Below are 19,610 nucleotides of genomic sequence, written 5' to 3'. Positions count from 1 at the left end.
GATAGAAAACAGAAAAGTATGTCCCTTTTACGGGGTTGGCAAACACAAGTTTTGATGAAAACTCTCCCCCCCACACACACAATTTTTGTCATTTTGTTTAAAATAATTACTTTCTTTGTTAGAGGATTTGACAAATTTGATTTAGTGTTCTATCAGTTTGTCCTCAATGCTGAGTGAAGCAGTGATGCTTACTTTAGCCCCAAAATTTAACTGAACTGTACCCACAATGCTGAATTAGGGAACAACGTTAAGTAGGTGAGGTGTATTCAGGGCTATAAAATTAAAAATAAATAAATAAAATAAAAACCACAAAAAAACACATGAAGTGGTTGTTGGTACTTTGTGTATTCTGTACATATTCAGCTAAGTCTTGAACTAAACTTAACTTGCAGGGGATGAGAGAGAAGACTTTGCCTGCAGAACAGCGAGCAGAACCATCTGAAAGGTATGACATCTATTAATTTAAAACTTACTTGAAGAAAGAAAGAAATCTCCTTTTTCAGTACGGTCTGCACCTGAAAGGTGGTGACAGTTCTCAGTAAAAGGAATGGGAAATCCAATGAAAATTTTGTATTTTGAGGCAGCTGCAAAGTCTGGATTGTGTTTGAAGATCAATATAACTTTGAGAAAATTGTTGTTTTTATGAAAGGAAGGAAGATGAGCAAGAATAAAAGTACTGATACACCGCTTTTTATCCCAAGTTTATCTTCTGAGAAGGATACGAAGATGGGAAACGAAGCACGTTATAATGCTGTATCCACAGAAAGGATCTTTGCTATTGGAGGCCTTATTTTTTCCTTCTACAGGAAATATGGCTCATTTTGTAGTTTAACTAAATCTGTAGCGTTACAAATTTTGCTTTGACAGATATTTCATGGTTTATAACTCAGTTTACTTATAACAAAATAATTTGTCCCTCTTAATGTTCCCTAGGGGAAAAGCTATTAGTTTTAGCTATTTAATTGCTTGCAGTTTGAAAGCTCTGTCCTAATGGGATGATTCTTTCTGAAGCATTCTTTAGAAGGTGAAGTAGGGGAAGTGAGTTACAGTTCAGGAGGATGTTTATTGATGTGTTTTTTTCTTTATTTTTTAAGCAAAAACATGGAGGAAGATTTATGATTTATTATTCTTTTTTTTAATACTCCTTTCATGATGAAGTTAATTGTCTGCTTTGAGTTCACATGAAGACCATGTGTTCTTTAGAATCATTTGAGGCCAAATGCTAACTCATCTCTAAAATAAAAAAAATCCAGCAGAATTAATTGAATTTCTTCTTGAGGAGACTGCTTTGTGTTATACTGCTTTCTTGGTTTAGGTCAAATGAGTTATCCTCCAGATAATATTGATGGCTTTTCCTTCTGGGCAAATGGTGTTTTGGGTAATAATGCTTGAGTTAAGGGACTTTGCACTCGGTTTTTAGGGAGTCGCTCTTTTCAAAGAACAGTAGCAGGGAATTTTGTTGACTCTATGCTCATCTGCCAAGCAATTCTTAGGTGACCATGGGCATTCTTTGGCTTGCAGAAAGAACTCAACACTTTGTTTTGGCATCTAAAAGTTGGACTTCACAACAACCACCTTTTTAGGGGTGGAAGCGACTGGCTTTAAGGTTCTGGTACAGGTGCAATCAGGTGCTGGGTTTTAATTATGTTTTTTTCAAACTGTTCTAAATTGTCTTTGTTAGAACTCCTTTCTACTTCTCCATTTAGGAAGGAGATACAGAAAACTCACACTGCTTTTGATTTCGTTCACAAAGTTTATTGCAGTGCCCTACCTTTTGTTTGTAGAGTAGGTAGTGGTGGTAGTGTTTTTTGTGATGCTGGTCTCTGTTGGGTGCCATGTTCTGGAGCAGGAGCACCACACTGATCTGCTGGCAAGAGTCCCTTTGGACAGTTGAGTTGGAATACTCAGTAAATCTCTGGCCCACCAATGCTATATATCTATGCGTGTGTGTGTATATATATATATATTTTATATCCTGAGTCCAATTGTAGATTAGACTTGCTTGAAGGCTGACAACTGTCTTTGCCCCCTTGAAGCTCACAGGTGTTAACAGAAAGAGGAATATGGGCTGTTATGGGCAAGCGATAGTTGTCTGAATGAAGATCTATTTTGATGTAAGACTTTTTTCAGAATTCTAATGGATTGACAGTTTGGATTAGAGAAAAGTCTGAGCATCTGCCTTAGGGATCTGTCTTCCTCTATGCAGTTACAGTGCTAAGCAGGCTGTTGTCAAGTATTTGACAAGTTTAGACCAGTTCTCCTCCTCAGTATTGTGGGAGTTTGACCTGGTGTCTTCCAGTGCGATCTAATGCACTTTTGTACTGACTGACTGATTGGCTGCAAGATAAGCTTTGAGGTCACAGTTTTTCCAGGCATACTTCATTTTCTTGCCATAGTACTTTTGTTAGAGTTATTCCCTATTCCACTTCTGGTTTGGGTTATTTTTTCCCCATTTGCTCTTGGATTAGGATATCTTTCTGGTTTTGAGCTAGGCTTTTTTAAGTACCAGAAAAACGCCTTTGTATGCCTTACAAAAGGGATCTGTATTCATGTCTGAAAAGACTTCTGGAATGTTGGCATACCCAAACACCTCTGCTGTTCCTGCTGATGGCCACATGAAAGCCAGAGCTGCTTCTGAAGCTTAGGCCATATTACCTTGCCACACAAGTCTAAGGCGTCCCTATTCTATCAGAGCTGTTGGCAGTGTTTCCCATGTGTATGTGTGCATATGTGCACTCTTTCTGTATTTTTGTGAGCTGTTCTTTTATATCCCTGCAAAAGATACACGTGCATCGCAGAATCAGAGAACCAGTCCTATTTAAAGGAAGCACTGGAAAATAACAATCTAAATCAGCTCTTCTATTTCAGGTCTTCTGGCTTAGTCATTGTTCCCATGTGAACGGTGCACTTATGTATGTCCTTTTCATTGCTGCTGTTAATAAAGTTTTTCCTATTTAGAACATCAAGTATTTACCAGCGTTTAGCAACTTGTGAGACAGCTTTAGTTTTTTTCTGATCAGCAGGTTTCAATTCTAGGACTAATAACAGCTCTAATATCTTGAAAAAAAATTTGGCTGGTGATTTTTTTTTCTCTTGTTTCCCCCAACTTCTGTACTGTCGTGTGCTAGCAATGTGACCAGCTACAAATTCAGTACTGCTGCGTCCAATGGTCTGTCTTCAGGAGTGAGTAGCGGAGGCGGCAAAATGAGAAGGGAAAGAGGAATACACTATTTATCAAGAGCTGTACAAGAACAGGTAAGTGACTCTTAAATTAATTGCTGTCACTGAGCTTACTGAAGTAACTAGCTAAGTGTGTCAGTTTTATTGCATCATAGTAAATTATAACAATACCGCTTTATTTTTGCATTGTTTTTGTTTTCTTGTGGGTTTCAGAGCAGGCTCCAATTGATTTCCTGTCTTTGAATACCTGAACTTTGCTTATGTAATTTTGAAATTTTTAATTCTCTTACCTTGGAGATTCTTCAAACTATAACATTTCTCGTTAGCAATTGAATGAATGAGTCCTAAGAAGAGAAGTAATGTTTTGGTGAAGGTTTGTATAGTTTTTCTACAGGAATGATACTTGAAACGAGTGCCAAGTATAAAAAGAAAAAAAAAAGCTTAATTTTTGGTTTCATATTTAAGTCATACAGAAAGATACAGGCCAAGAGTTTGAAAGAGTAGTAGAAGACAGCATTCTGCATGTCTGCTAACGATGACTCAGTTTTTGATACTCACCAAACTCATTGTGAGAGAGTTTTTTTCTCATTTTAATAGGAAAAATCTATTCCATAAAACTATGACCATGAATATTCAGATTATTTTTTCTTTTATTGGATGTTATATAAGCTGCCTGTAAGTTAATTTAAGTATTTACGTTAATATTAAGTATTTAATTAATATTAAGTTAATATTAAGTATTTAAGTTAATTTAAGTTTCAAATCATTAAATGGGACTTCTGGATGATGCAATATAAAGAAATCGTAAACACTGTTGTTTATTCCTGTAACACAAATAAAATAATGGTCCAAATATCAAAAGTTCCATAAACTTTTCAAATCAAAACTGTGAAACAGATGTAAGCTACAGGATGCACTGAATATCAGTAGTACCAACTTACATCCCTGCCTAGTCATTTCTAAGTAGATCATGATAGTACTGTACAAATTTTGGTCAGATTTCCTATGCCATTTAAAACATAACTCATCCAATCTTAGTAATCAAATAAAGTAAGTGGCAGGGATGAAAATTGAAGTTGTTAAGAGGCTGTTTTCTGATTTTTATATTTGCATCCTGATACATGGTATAGACTGTATTTACCAGAACACAATCTTCAGTGCTGCTAGTCTGACTTTCTTTGGTGCTTTTTGTGTTTAGTTTGGTTTTTGAACCTACCTGCTTCTTTAAACATTACCTTTTTCCACGTTCACTGCTGTAGTGACTTTAGAAACTTTGGCAGCTATCCTGCCTAATTTTGCAAGAGGAACACTTTCTCACTTGTCTTGAGAGTGTACTCTTAATTGAAGCCATGCGAGGGTAGTTAGAAAGGATGATGCTTCTCTAGAGCTTTGATGACTAAAGTACAGAGAAGAAAGAAAAAAAATGTGATCTGTGCATCTCTGTTCCGCACAGGTTTTGAGTTAACTTTCAGTGTTCTTGCTGTACAGTTGTTGAATAGAGTATAATGTGGAAGCAGGCCTGCCATAAATTAAAATGACGTGGTAGACAGAGGTGGGGAGATCGGGATTTCTTCTGGAAACTTGCTTTCTCTTAATTTGTATGGATTTTTGTTCTATTTAATTTTGTTAATAAATTGGGTGGGATGGGGTGAGAAAGTAGTATGTCTTGTATAAGAAAAATTAAAATTTGCAACTTTAGGAAGTGGAGGAACCAGTGCTACCGAAAATACCCCTACCCATCAGTGCTGCATCGCTGCCTCAGTTCAATTCCAGTTTCGTTGGTAGTAGCGCTGTCTCAGCGTCACCGAGCGCTGTTTCAACAGCAGCAATGAGCACGGCAACTCCAGCAGCTGCGACGGGCATGGCAAATCCATCAGAGGTGGAGGGCATGACAGATCCATCGGAGGTGGAGGACTTGACAGATCTATCAGAGGAGGAGGTGGAGGACATGATATATACAACGGCGACGTCAGGCATAACGTGTTCAACAGTGCCCTCAGGCTTGACATATCCAATAATGGCGGCGGGCATGCCATACCTGCTGATGACAAAGGACATATCAAGGTCAACAGCGGCAACGACAAGCGTGGCAAATTCAACGGAGGCGGCAGGCATGGCAGATGCAGCAGCGACGGCGGCGGGCAAGGTAAATCTTTATGCTATAAATAATGTTTACAATGAGTATACTGCTTTATTGCGAGTTGACTTTTTCTGTGGTGCTCATGAAACTAACAAATATTAGTTTCTACGCAGCTGAATGAATTGGGGTTGTATGCCAGTTTGGGGAAAAAGGCATAAATGTTTTGATTCTGCTTCTCTCAGTCTTAGAGCCTGCCAACTCCCATTTAACGTGATTGTATAACTGCTTCAAATGCTGTGGAAGTCTGCGGGGGAAGGGGGGTGTGGACTTTATGCCAAGTTATTTATAGTGGTTTGGGCAGGGGTAGAGTTAATTTTCTTCGTAGTAGATGATGCTGTGTTGCAGATTTGTGAGCAAAACAGTGTTGGTAAGGCACTGGTGTTTTAGCTGTTGCTGAGCAGTGCTTACACAGTGACAAGTCCTTTTCTGTTTCTCACGCTGCCCTGCCAGCGAGGAGGTCGGGGATGCACAAGAGGCTGGGAGGGCACTCAGCCAGGACAGCGGAGCCCAGAGGACCGAAGGGATATTCCACACCATTTAGCATCGTGCTCAGCAATAAATGCTGGGGGAAAGAAGGGGAAGGAGTGGGGAGTATGTACAGGGTTATGGCATTTGTCTTTCCAGGTAGCCATTACATGCGATGAGTCATTAATGCTACCTCAAATTTAACAACTTTACTTCTTTATTTCCAGTTCTTTTCCCTGTTCCACTTGGAGGGAGTGAGCGAGTGGCTGTGTGGTGCTTAGTTGCCTGCAATGGTTAAACCACAACTTTATTTAAGTTATTAAATTAGAGGTAACGTGGTCATATAAGCCTCACATAGAATGAGCCTAGGGTGCAATAATTGGCATATTATTGCAATAAAATAAACATTAATCTGTTCCAGAGTACTTGAAATATTTTTTGTACGGTTTGAAGTAGACAGCTGCTTTAACATGTTGAGGTGTTTGCTGAAGTTCTTGGAGTATCATTGGGCTGAGTTTGCCGTTCTTCAGCTTCCTGGCTTGCTTTTCCGTGCATTTAGACCTAAGTAGCATCTCCAGCTTTTCCTCTCAGTTTCTGGAATTTGGTTTTGAAGATATTGTCCTATACCCACTTGGAAACTTCCCTGTGTTTTATTATTACTTTTATCTGCAAAATAACTCAAACATCAGGTTTTTCGACGTCACTGCCGGACTTCTGTTGGATAGTGAATTCAGGTAGTTGTTGCTCTTAAATATAAACCTTTAATTCTTTTGAAAATACAGATACAACCAACAAGTACTGTTAGCAGTCCTGAGTTTGCGTTTTCATCTCCAGTTGTGAAATCTACTGAGGCAGAAGTGCTACCTACGTCTTCTGTAAGTAAAATAATAAAGGAGCTTGACTTTTTTTCTTAGGCATTTAGTAGGCTGTTGCAGAACACTAAAGCAGAATCTGCCTTGATGGAGAAAAGTATGTAGGCTTCTGGCTTATAATTTGTCATTCAGCATGCGTGCTACAAATGTGAAGAGCAGCTTTCAGATTTGGTTTTGTGTGTGCATTCGATTGGAGTTCCTGTGGCTTGAGAATCTGAAAAACCTCTCTTGTTCATAGCAGATTGGGTTTACATTTAGTGTTCCCGTTGTAAAATCGGCAGAACTTTCTGGACCCAGTGGTACTCCAGTGACGCCCTTTCTTACCCTAGGTAACTGAAACTTTAGCACTTCAGATCTGAAGTGCTGATTTTCCTTTTTTTCTTTATTAAATCTTCAATCTGTCCTGTCTGCGCATGCTAGCAATTCCAGGCAGTGTTGGACTTCTGCAGTATTTTTCCAGTGACAGATCTGCTTTTATAATTTTTTTTTTGTTTTGTTGCTTTTTGTTTTGCTTGTAATCATAAAGCATTGCAAAGTAAGTAGAATTTGTGAAGATTCTTATGTGAGAAGCATGAAGCTGGAAATTCTTGTTTCTAACAAAAGTGAGTATAATCTGCTCTAACTAGGTCACATTGTGAAAGCTGTTTTTGTTTTCTTTTGTTTCAAAAGACACCACCACCTCAACCAACATCAACACACAGAAAGAGGAGGTCAAAGATTTTGCTGGTGGTCCCTTCACCACTGCCCACGTATTAAAGGAAGGAAGCGTCTTAGACGTTCTAAAAAATCCTGGTGAGATAATGAACTCCTTTTAAAAAGATGCTGCAAAAAATACGCTAGCATTTTTTATTAAAAAAAAACCAACACACGACTTATGGTTAATAGAGTATCTGCTATAAATATGAATGTAGGAGAGCATTACATTAAGCGCTGCGTTTGTTAGGGTGCATCTGCCCCCTTCTATTCTAAGTGGTGTTTGTTGCTGGAAGTAAAACTGCAAGATGAAAAGCAGATGGGTTGCATCTCCTTTACGTGTTAGGATGTAATTGTAAATGAGGTACTAAGAGAATTAGCCAGATAATCGGTGTTTCATTTTAAGTAAATACAATTTGTGGAATTGAAAAGGAAATGTTTGTAAAGCTCAACACTCCTGTCCCACCTTCAGCCCAGGTGAAGAAAGAATAGGAAAGAGCTTCAGTTCCAAATACATGGCGAAAGCTGCGAATCTTTGGGCCTTAGCTTACAATGGCTCCTGTGGATTAAAATTTAAACTGCAAACAGAAGTGGAGTGTTTTACGTTAAAAACCCTTTTCTGAATTTTGTTTTTAAGCAATTGCAATTGTTTTCAACAGTTTCATAAAGTGTGTCTGTGGAAAAGATATCTTTTAAGAAAAAGGGCTTTATTGAATTTGATCTTTTCCCAAAAGTCTTCTTCTAACTTACATACTTGTTAAGAAGGCAGCACATTTCTCTGTTGGAAAGAGCTAAGTGAGAGAAAATACATTGTGCATTTTGTTTAAGGAAAGACCTCTGAGTGAAGTGACATTCACTTTCTTTATCGGTTTAAAAGAAGCAGAATCTAAATCCACATTGTTCAAAGACTTCATTTTTGATTAAAAAAAACCAACAAACAAACCACAAAACAACTATGTTCAAGGTAGATTTACAAGCAACTTGAGCTGCTGTTTAAGATGCATTTCCTTTAGTCTTTCTGTATTAGTAGCTTGTCTTTTCTGTTAAAATTGCCACCTTTTAAATAAGGAGTTGTCCTAATTATAGAAAATTAGACAGTTGTTCAATTGTCTTGAGTTTTTATTATTTAATTAATATTCAGCATCTGTGGGAAAATACCGTATGGATTGCTGCTCCGAGTACAAACTTCTGTACAGTTACTGGAGTAGATTTGAGTCATCTGCTACGGAAGGAGGAGCTTTAGAAATCTGATTCGATTGGGCATCGCGTCTTAATCAAATTGTATTATTTCCATTCCACGTTGGACTGTCAGATTTCAGTCAGCTACTGTCTGTTTGTACTTGTATCGACCAGTGAAAATGTTGATTTAAAGCTTGCTTGGAAACAAAGAGTTAAATGAAGCTTTAACGAAATGTTCTGTTGTGACCCAGTGCAGCAGATGAAATTTCATCCGTTTAGATAAGATTTCTGGGGACTTCCTGTTGCGCTCGGTCTGAATGTCTAGTTGTAACCATTGGCACCTGGGTTGAAATTTTTGCCCTCTAGTAAAGTCACTTAGTTACATGTAGTGAGGTGCTGCGCTAACAGGAAGACTTTTTTTTCTTGCTTCCTAGACTTTGGATTGTTGAAAACATGCTCTTCTACGTCTGCACAACCTACAACAAGCACAGTGGTTTATACTAGGCCTGCAATAACAACTTTTTCTGCAGGTAAAGAGACTTCTAAACAAGCATCGTACTGGCAATCTGATACATGTGACCCTTTTCTGCAAAACAAAGACATAAAGGACAAATGTGTAACTTGTCAAGCTACTAAAGCGTCAACAGTTGAGAGTATGAAACAGACAGTAAGTTCAAGTCAATGCGACACCTCAAAGCCAGCAGCGCCCCCAGCAGGGATGCTGGGCTTTGGAGACAAATTCAAAACAGTACCTGGAACGTGGGATTGTGATACATGTCTTGTCCAAAACAAACCGGAAGCTACAAAATGTATAGCATGTGAGACACCAAAACCTGGAACGGGAGTAATGCCTGCTCTGACATGACCAGTGGTCACAGACAGCTCGGTGACAGTGACATCCTCCTCGAGCAGCACTGACACAACAGCCACTCTGGGCTTTGGAGACAAATTTAAGAAGGCGAAAGGCTCTTGGGACTGTGGAATATGCCTTGTACCAAATAAGACGGAAGATAACAAATGTGTAGCCTGTCAGTCTGAGAAACCAGGTATGGTCCTTTTTTTCCTGTTGTTTCCATCCTAGCCTCTGTGAATCTTGTACAGAATAAAAGTACGTTGCATATATGGAATATTTTAAGCAACACGATTCCCAGGTACGGTTGATGGGTTAGCGGCTGTCTGCAGGATTGGTTTACAGGCACTTCAGAGGTCTCAGCCCAGGTTCCAGCCTGTCGCATAAATTGAACTGATTGTGAAATGTATTAGTACGGAGCTGGATCAATGCAGATACCCCCGGCTTTGCAGCTGGTGAGGGAAGATGGCTGAAGTGGGTGACTTAATTTAAAAACAACATAGTGATTTTTCACTGGCGAAAATGAGAACTCCATAGAAAGAGTTAAAAATGACTGCGTTTTTCTCTTTCAAAAAATAAGTAAAAAAAATTACAGAATGTGTCCAAAATGCCTCTACTCACCGTTTGTATGTAATTGAGGGGAGATGTGAAGCCAGATTTCAAGACAGTGTAGTCTTAACTAGTCTTAAGCTAAAGCAGAGAGATGCCTATGAAGGTCAGTGGTAGGCTTCAAGAAAGCGAGTGACCCGCTGGGTAACTTCTTCAGGGCAGTACTGGGTTGTTTCCCATTGTGTGTGACCGTAATTGATTTTGAGCGTGGTTGTATTGTTTTTAAAATACGATTCTAATTCTAACTTTGACTCTAAATGTCATTTAACATGCCATTACATCGAAAAACACCTGTGCAAATATATCCTGGAAGAAACAAATTAAGATGGACTAGACCGGGCTTTTGTAATCATCCTGTGCGGTAAGACTGAAATTTCATGAGGTAAGATAATGGATTTCAGACAGAGTTGATTCTCTTGGACTTCCAACCTCTGAGCGGTCAGTCGGCATCTTTGTCTGAGGCTCTTGCCATTGCAAGGAGGAATTTTGGAAATGAGGGGTTTACTGTGACCATGGTGCAGTGAATTGCACGGTTACGTTGCACTTGTCAGGAGGAAGAGCGATGCAAGTAATACTAGGATAAAAGTTTTCTGCGTGTGCCGTGGAAGGGAAGAGCCATTCTTGTCTTTCCGGTTTTGAATTTGAAGCGTTATCTTCTGCTTCTCTCTTAAAAGGCACCTTTTTTTTAAAAGGCACCTGTCAGGCCTCTTTATGGAGGTTACACTGTGGTCAACAGCAGCAGAAGCTTGTGTGCTGAACAGAGTTGTGTGTTGTTTGGAAGCTTTGAGTTCCACTCTGTTTTTTTTGTTTGTTTGTTTGTTTCTTTGTGGGTTTTTGGTGGCTTTTATTTTTTTCAGGGGCGGGGGGGGGGGGAGTTGCGGAGTAGTTTTGAACATTTCTGTGGGATTTGACAAATCAAATTTAAAAGTTAATGCTCATTTTATAGTTCATGTTCAAACAGGATGGTTAACTGTCTTGTTTGTCTCACAGAGGGTCCAACACCTGTGACCAGTAGCAGTGCATCTGCATTTTCTGCTCCTTCTGGAGAATTTCTGGATTTAGACAAATTCAAGAAGCCTGAAGGAAGCTGGGATTGGGAGACCTGCTTGGTTCAAAACAAAGCAGAGGCCACGAAGTGTGTAGCCTGTGAAAGTGCAAAGCCAAGCACCAAAGCAGAGCTCAAAGGTAATCCTTAATGATTAAAACGAGGATGCATATTCTGTGATTTATTTTTTGGTTTGCTCTGATTTTTTTTATTTTCTTACCTGTTAAGCACAATTATTTTTTCCTTTGAGGTGTGGCAAAATTATTCGTTTTTCCTGTAGGAATATTGCCTAGGTAACTTCTGTTTCCACACTTTTCCCCAAGAATAAGTTTATCCTTTTTAGAGAAAAGCTTTCATTAATGACGTGCTTGTTCTTTACATGCCCTACACGTTGTTCATTTGGAGTTCAGACTAAAAACATGATCTTTCAAAGAAGTTCGTATACTTTTTAAAGCCAGGTGGTGGGCAGAAAACACAGTTGTGAAAAGTTTTATGTAGAGAGGAAGCATGGGGTTTTCTTGTTTGTTTTACTGTTTGGTGGGTTGTTTGTTAAACAGTTTTGACTGGAAAGATCAGGACTAGAATGTAGTTCAAACCTTCAGGTACTGCAGATACACCGTGGGTTACGGACTTGACATTCACTTATTTCTGCAGGTTTTGGTACTGCGACTGCGTCCACAAAATGCTGCCTTGCCATCATTTACATTCGGTGTTCACTCAGAGTGTTCAGGTGCAGAGTCTGCAGCTGCCTCACAGTTTATTTTGGGAAGGACAGAAGAGAAGCAGGATTCTGTCACTACTGCTGCTCCGTTAGTGTTTGGAAAGAAAGCTGACACTGAAGAGTCAAAGACACAGCATCTCAACACTAGGTTTAGACGAAAAATTGCGACACCTTAAGGAACCTGTCCTGCATCTCATTCAAGCACAGAAGTTGCAGTGTCTCAATGCTAGCAGTACAGTTGGTGGTAAAATCTTTAGTAGGGTGAAATAGAGGCCTCACACCTTTCAGAGAAAAAAAGAGATTATTTATTCCCACGTACTTGCAACTATGCTGCAGAGTGTACTGCTGTTACTCTAGTGCTACAAAGGTCCAAAAATCACTGAACAGTTATTAGCCAGTTTTGTATTCCTTTAATTTGTTGAAAGACTGCAGTAGAGGATTGAAGTTTTTATTGAGGATCACTGTGTGGAAAAATTCTGATTGTTAAATGTCATTTGTATGACTTAAGAACCGCGTTTTGGAGTACAGAATTCAGTATTAATTCCAGAAGGGGTAAGGGGAAGGACATTAGCTAGTAATCCCGAAGAAAAGCAGTGTATAGAGCTATACTGATTTTAATCGCAGTATTCTTACAGTTGGTCTGTTACTGAACAGATATGTTTTGGGGAGATATGGTGGCCAGGGAGGCATGTGTGTTTGTGTGCTTCCTCTTCTAGTTAAGGTTCTGGGGTTTGGTTTAGTCAGGAAAATTCGATGAGGCACCTTGTGTAAAAGGAAATGTTAACCAGCATTTTTCAACACGGTGTAGTCCCTTAAAAGTGTCATAGATGAAAAGAGGCCATAACCGCTGGGGGAAAAAGTTAGTGGGAAACTGAGAGCAGGATCACATTCAGTAGTGAGAGAGCAGCAGCCTAGGGAAAGCTGATGAATGACTGTAACAGATAGTTCTATTTTAAGTGTAAAACAACACTCAGTACTTTATAATGGTGGTCTTACCAGAGGGTTCTTCTCCATGGCTCCTAAAAGCACGTCTTGAAGGCATTCAAGTGCAGTGAACTTAAGCTGTAAGAGTTGGGCTGGTAAGCTTGGCCTGATTTGAAGCTGTAGGCACGGGGCTATAATTTCTGAACAGGCTACAAAAGAAACTGTACCACTGTGCTTTTCAGTGCTCCGTTTAGCAAAGCCATCAAATTGTTGCAGGCAATTGATGTTGTTCTTCTAAGAGCACCTGAAAGATATTTTTGTTTGAAGAGTTCAGAGGTACCGGTTAATACTGGTTCAGATAATTACAGCCAGCTCTTGGTGTTTGTGACCAATAAAGTTTGTGGCTCCAAAAGGAGTGGGTTAGTGCTAACTGATTAACTGCTGTATATGCAGAAATATGGAATCTGATTACTTACGCAGAGAGCACTTAAAATGTATTGTTTTGCTGGCTCTCAGTGAGTTGCATCTTAATGCTACCAAGGAATAAGCTTTTTGCTTCTGGCCCAAGTGTTTTAATTTGGTGAAAGCCTTTTCTGTGCACGTGCACATGCCAGAGAGGTTGCTTAAGTAATAGAAGCTATAGTAGCTGCTATCTTCTGTTTTTTGTAGAAGACAGAAACTGAATTCGTTAGCTTTGTAACTGTTATGCATACTAGAATTGGTTTTCTCCCTTTTGAAAATAGTAGAGGGTATGCCTATGTCAGATTTGGTGAGCAAGGTGATCAGATGAGGGCACTGCAAGACTGCCAGAACGCACCAGGTCTGGGGGGAAAAGGAATCCGGCTGAGCATAGGAATTTCTAAAAGGTAACCAAGGAGTTGTGCATTGATACAGTTATTCTAAATAATCAGATTCTTGTAGCTCTGCCTTTGGAAAGTCTGTGGCCCTTGCTGTAGTGGCTGCACACAGGATGCAGTCTACAAAACCAGAAATGCAGAAGTCCTATGTTTTGACTCCCTGGATTCATCAACCTGCTTCAGGATGGCTGGGGGAATCCAACTGTTAAGTCTAGCCAGACAGCGCAACTTGGGCTTAGCTGCCATTGTAACCAGCCTTGTTTCTCAACAGTAGCAAAGCTGAATGCATTGGTAAATATTTTCAGGTTTGGGCCTGCATAAGGTAGAAGGGACAAGAAGTGGTTTTATATGCTAGGGAGTTCTTGTTCTTAGAGCTTTCCCTCTAGTTTGAGAGAAGCACATAACTAGTTTTATAGTGGGTTGACAGGAAAGAAGTGGGGGGGAAAAATGGGAACGCAGGGGGAAAGCCAAAGGCGTTATTACTAGAACAGGTTTAGAATGCTATTCTTTGCTTTTCATGAGCTTAGGGCAATGGGGAGTTTAAAGCTTAGCACTTCCTGAGAGGGTTTCTTACTCTACCGGCTCAGTTCTATCACTTATTTAAGGCAATTCAGGTCTCTGAACGGTTAAAGAATTGATACCAAATTTGATGAACTTTGATTCAGGATACTGACAAAACAGGACTTCATATAAACAATTTCAGTATGTTCATGAGGTTAGCTTGTGTGTTCTGTTAAATAGTAAAAAATGACACTTCTGTTTCTGTTTACCTAGCATAATTCTGCAAATGTTGCCTCCTTCTGCTTTAGAATGGAAATGCTCTTCTCCAAGAGAGCACTGTCCAAACTTCTTTGCCAAAATTTTTTGATTAAATTAATATTGTTTTATTTTGAAAACAAGAATAAGCCACAAACATGTTTTCTTGCTTCGGCTATCCAGAAGAACGTCAACAGTATTTTCAGATTTTCCTTCCCTACACAACTGTATGTAGGAAGAGTGCAGTTGGAAGCAGAAGACCTAAGATGATGTATCTTCTGTTTGTTTACTACAGTAACAAGACAATGGATTACCTCTTTATTAGAACTTGTGTAGCTTTGCAGTATTGAAACAAATGTAGGTATTAAAATACACATCAGTAATACGTTTCTGAATGGCTGAGTACCGTGCTCTCTTAGCATTGAAATACCCAGCCATTGGATTAGTTTGTCCCTCATGTTTGCTGAGTTTGGAAGCTATTTCAGAATGCCTTCAGCTTGTATTCTTCCCCAAAAGCATAGAACTCACTTCTCTGCATCCCCAATTCAAGTCAGAGAAACTGGGCACTGCAGACACAGGAGGTCTGCCTGTACAGAATCAGTGAAGACAAGTCTAAACAGCGGATTTTTTTGAATATGCAGCTGGGTTATCTGAATGTTCTTTATGCAGTGTACCTCAGTTTTAGTACAGATAGCACTTGTCTTGGTTCTTGTCATTAGTCTGAAGCTGCCCCTGAGAAAATCTTGAAAGGGAAAGTAGTGAAAGCTAATCAGCTGGCCCTTTCTTCTTAAGAACCAGTGTATTTTGTAATTCTCCCACTAATAATAAGGCGTCATGCTGGAGAATCGCGATTGTGTTGTTAAGCAAGACTGACTTCACCTGAGCGGTATAGTTGGCAGCTGTTGAATGTTTAATGGACTTTAAACAAACAAAAAAACTGAGCAGGTGGAGGTAGACATGGCAAACTGACAGGCAGCGTCAGATGCTTCTTTGAAATGGATAATCTGACTCCATTCACTTCTTTCTGGAAATAAGATCTAGTAATTAACCAAACAAAAGATAGAAGGGTTAAGACTGCATCTTTAAAGCAGCTGTGCTTGATAAATGTCTCTGGTCTTAAATCAATCTTTAGCAAAGCACAGAGACATAGCAGCAGCTTGCTTATGCCAACGCTAAAAATACTTGATGTGTACAGGTAACCATGTCAAGGCTCTGGAGTTAATCCATGAGAACAATTCCTTCTGGTATTGGCAAAGGTGAGGATGCTTGCTTCTATAGAAATGAGGTTTTGAGCTGTGACTTAAGCTGTCACTTAGGTGACTGTTTAGGAAAGCTTCCTTTTAAGCTTTGAAGTATGTAAGCTGACAAATTGTTTAAGTTCAGAACTGGGTTTACAGTCTCTTGTTCTCTGACTGTATGCAACTTCTCATGTTTCAGACTGAAAGCAGAATTGCAGCGGTACCAGTCATACAACTATAATGATTATTGCCAAGATTACCAGAACTACTACTCGCAGAGGAGTTACGATGCTTACGCTGACTACAACTACAGCTCCTATGCTCCCTATGACAGCATGCAAGCTGTTGGAGACTGCTCTTTAGGAGATTCTTTAATGGCTCCAGCTGTTTTTGAGGTAAAGATAGTGCACGCTTGCTGTAAAGAAAATATTTCACAGATAATACGTTGTACAGATTTGTGTGAATCAGCAAAAAGAATCCGAAGTTGAAAACATGCTTTCTGCTTAGTGTGAAGTTAAAAGAGCAGATTCCATTCAGAGGTGTTTGTATTTAAGTGCTTAAATAGTAAATCCATAGAATTAGTGATTTATACACCATTATTTGTTCACGCATACCAAAGAATGGTTTTGACAGCATAATTGCGTACGCTTCTTCTGTTCCTGTTCTTCTGATTTGCTTTGCTTAAAGCAAATTAAACAGTTGTTGTAAGTGGTCTTATCGTGGTCAATGTATTAGTTGTGACCTCCGGAAGTCCCTTCCAACCTGTACTGTAATATTGGCTTTCTTCTAAAAATAAGTAGATAAAATGCCATCTATCCTTGTAGTTGTAGGAAGAAGGAATGGGTTGAGACTGCAGCACTTTGAATCTGTGATGCTTTCTGAAATGGGTTATGATTAAACTTAGCCTTTTCTGTCTTTCAGGAATCTTCAGTTATGACTGCAATCGGTGATGACCTAATTACTGACGGTAATAAGGGTTCTATCATTGTCACTTGAGTTTAGCCATCCTTGTGCCTTTTAACAATACAAGCCAACCTCTACTGGATGAAGAACATCTTGAAAATTCAGCTGAGGTCAAACCTCTGTGGGGTTGATCTGCAATCAGCTGGGGTTTTAAAGCTGATACAGCATACACTGACCGCATCAAGTAAAACGGGACACTGTCAATGCTTCGCAGCAGGTTTCTTGTACCTGTGCCTTCATTCCCATTTGAAAATGGTCTAATACAGAATTTTGTTCTTTGTATTGGTTCCGCTAAACAGATTTTATATTAGAAACTCAGTAATATGCAAAAGCTTTGTTCTCCACCCTGAGGTAAAAGCTTATGTTGCAGATTCCAAAAGGAGGATTCAGCTTGCACTTACAAATACGGTACAAAACATATTTGTGTCCTGGAAGGTTTGCAAAGGTCCTCACGTGGAGGCATTTTGTGTTAGTGTTTAGAAACTATCCTATGTAACGTGTATTGCCGTAGAAGTGAATTAAATGACTCTTGGGAGGGTTTCATGGCTGATTATCCGTAAACGTTATCTTTACTATCTTAAACATTGTCTTTGTCTTTATCTTGAAAGACAGTTCTAGTCCCAGCCTTCTAATATACAAATTCCCAAAAGTTGGAGTTGTGAGGCTCAAAATTTTAGAGGACTAAATACCTCACTAAAATTAGTAGATCTAATAGCTTATTACACTTAGCTTAAAATACATTTTATTAGCCATTTCACGTGAAGTTTTTTTGTGCGCATGCCTCAGATTTGATACTTGGACTTACCAGGCTTTTATTTTCAGATCCACAGCTCTACTTGGATGTTGATGAAATGAACAGACAATTCACGGAGACAAGCGAAGAACTCTACGATTCACTCATGAATTGTCACTGGCAACCTCTGGATACGGTCACTTCTGAAATCCCCTCTGCTATTTAAGCGTCTTCTAGAGCATGACCGTTAGGACCAAAGTGCTAAAACTACATTTCTTCTACATTATTCTAGCTCATAAGTTTTAAAGCACAGTGATAGGTTGGGGTTTTTTTTGCTATGCTTTTGACAGTTTCTGTAATCTTTTTGTTCATCACTCTCTTCTTGGAGCATCATGAAGTCATGTAAATATTCGAGAAATGTAAAGAGGTAAATGGGGTCTTATCTTAAAGATAAGACTTGCCTGTGTAAATAAAAAATTTGTATCTGCAAACCTGCCAGCAAGGGATTTTACTTGTACCTGTGTGCAGCACATTCTCTTCCGGCTTATGGAATTTAACAAGGTAGTAAGGGTATTTCATCTGTCTTTATTTTTATATGGGCATTAGGACACAAGCAAAATCTAGCTTTCCCTTGTTTTCCTGGTTCCTTAGGTAAGCGACAAGCCAAGCCTTTCATGTGCTTGCTTAGACTGGAAGTATGTATGGGAGACACTCACAGGCCTTGCTATGGAAACACCTGTGCCCACTTTTTCCTGCAGGCTGCTGGCTCTAACTGTACTACTGATACATGCTAGGTCAGCTAAAATTGGCTTATAAATAGGGTATGTTAAGCATATGGAAGTGTAGACTTCAACTGCCATAGCTACAAACATCCCGTGGAATGAGGATGATGTCTGCTGGCACTCTCTGCATCAGCATTCAGTTTTCCCTTGCCCTTCTTACTGTTAGACTTCTCAGCTGACGCTTTACAGCGAAGAAATTGCTACAACATAATCCGTGTTCTTAAACCTAAAAAAAAAAAATCTTGGAGAAAACAACTTGCTGGTTTTCCCTCCTTGCTGGCAAGGAGAAAAATAGTCCACCAGGAACAACAAAAAAATCCTAGTAACAGCTCCTTAAGTTATACCCTCTGCTACCCTCTCTGATTGCTCTGGTCTTCCTTCATTCGTGGTAATGAAGTTTTTAAAGCTCTGGTAGAAGGATGACAGCACTCAAGTCAAAGGAGATGAGAGCAATGAGGAAAGCTTTGCTTTAAGCTAGAGCAGTCTTGCGAGTTGCTGCCTTTATGCTGTTCTTATCTTGAAGGGTACAGAGTCTTTTCCAGTCATAGGGACTCCATAACCCTATGAGTATGGAGAAATAGTTGCTAATTAACAGTGTGTATAATAAGTAAGTGAGGCTGGAAACAAAAGAATATTCCTCCAAGAAAAAAAAGGAAGCAGAAATTACTGTACTTAATAGCTGGGGAAGCTGTTAAAGCTAGTTGACACAGTTCTGGTACTGCCGTGTGTGTTTTGGGGGCAACATAAACCATAATTGCTGTGATGGCAGGTAAGAATCCAATTCTTTTTTATGGCTTAGTGTAGTCAGTGAAAGCAGTGGTCCTAAGCTGCATGCTGTTCTTAAATGTAATGCAAATTCTCTTTTGTGACTCCTCAGTACTTCCAGGTTACTTGTAGCTGATCACCAGCAACTGCTTCTGTTAGCTATTAGCTGTTGGGTTTTTGCTAGGAATACTTTCAGTCCTGAATTGAAATGATGACATCCTGAAACAGAAGAGGCTCTTGGAGTATTGTAGGAAGCACATTCTTCCTGGTTCTAGTGCAGGTGTAGACGTAGGAGGAGGCAGAAGGCAAAGAACCTCACATAGGTGGAGGGGGTGAGGTGGCATCACAGTTAGAGCTGTTGCAGTTAACTCTTCCCAAAGCATGAAAGCAACGTGGCTGGGAACAGGGATTTGTTGGGTTGCTTCTTTGTGTGAGCCAGGGAGTCTTTTGAGGGGCAGATTAATAAGAATATGACACAAGGTAGAGGTGCAATAGATGAAGCAAAGAATCTGGGTGGGAAAAGGGTTGCTTGTACGTGTCTATGGAATTGTTTCAGGGGACTGAGCTGGGGCAAATTCAAGATAATAGATGCAGCCTCCTTGAATTTGGATGGCAGTGCTGAAGCTTCAAAACCTTACAAGCTTTGATGCCACTTCAATTGTAGTGCATAGCTGTGGTACTTGAGCTCAGAAGTGCAAACTGCACAGGATTTTTTTATCTATTTTCTTCAACGTGAGCAGCAAAACATCTTCCAGGAATGTGCCTGGGTGCTACGCTGCTTTGACACGGCTTGCTTTGCATCACCAAACACAGTAGTTAGGTTGCATCGAGTACTTTG

At 39.6% G+C, this 19,610-nt stretch overlaps 2 protein-coding genes across 4 annotated transcripts in view; both read left to right on the top strand.

The window, feature by feature from the left end:
* The window catches only part of LOC136790882 (nuclear pore complex protein Nup153-like), a 28,676-nt gene extending 18,700 nt beyond the window's left edge, over positions 1-9,976 (top strand). Inside the window, 7 exon segments of the mRNA XM_066997505.1 lie at positions 393-445; positions 3,129-3,255; positions 4,880-5,326; positions 6,568-6,660; positions 6,896-6,986; positions 7,327-7,449; positions 8,964-9,976. Of these exon segments, the coding sequence (XP_066853606.1) occupies positions 393-445; positions 3,129-3,255; positions 4,880-5,326; positions 6,568-6,660; positions 6,896-6,986; positions 7,327-7,449; positions 8,964-9,610 (1,581 nt within the window). The 3' untranslated portion in view covers positions 9,611-9,976.
* Positions 9,977-10,278: 302 nt separating this feature from the next.
* LOC136790903 (nuclear pore complex protein Nup153-like) lies at positions 10,279-17,716 on the top strand. Of its 3 annotated transcripts, XM_066997727.1 has the most exons (5): positions 10,279-11,173; positions 11,755-11,842; positions 13,422-13,544; positions 15,729-15,924; positions 16,451-17,716. In XM_066997727.1, exons 1-5 carry the CDS (start codon positions 10,951-10,953, stop codon positions 16,523-16,525), a joined length of 705 nt encoding a protein of 234 aa, XP_066853828.1. In that variant the 5' UTR covers positions 10,279-10,950; the 3' UTR covers positions 16,526-17,716. The 3 variants fall into 3 exon arrangements, with proteins under 3 accessions (XP_066853828.1, XP_066853827.1, XP_066853829.1); XM_066997726.1 differs by lacking the exon at positions 16,451-17,716 and having other exon boundaries at positions 15,729-16,397; XM_066997728.1 differs by lacking the exons at positions 13,422-13,544; positions 16,451-17,716 and having other exon boundaries at positions 15,729-16,392.
* The last annotated feature ends 1,894 nt before the right edge of the window (positions 17,717-19,610 follow it).

This window comes from Anser cygnoides, chromosome 5 (genome assembly GCF_040182565.1).
Source record: "Anser cygnoides isolate HZ-2024a breed goose chromosome 5, Taihu_goose_T2T_genome, whole genome shotgun sequence".
NCBI classification, from domain to species: Eukaryota; Metazoa; Chordata; class Aves; order Anseriformes; family Anatidae; genus Anser; species Anser cygnoides.
Note: the sequence above shows the minus strand (reverse complement) of the source record. Positions and strands in the feature narration are given on the sequence as shown.

Bases quoted from the DNA above. Each gene is read 5' to 3' on its own strand.
- LOC136790903 (XM_066997726.1), top strand. From the start codon at position 10,951: ATGGTTAACTGTCTTGTTTGTCTCACAGAGGGTCCAACACCTGTGACC. The intron at 11,174-11,754 runs GTAATCCTTAAT...GTGTTCACTCAG, and splicing joins CACCAAAGCAGAGCTCAAAG to AGTGTTCAGGTGCAGAGTCT. The intron at 11,843-13,421 runs GTTAGTGTTTGG...TTTTGAAAATAG, and splicing joins TCTGTCACTACTGCTGCTCC to TAGAGGGTATGCCTATGTCA.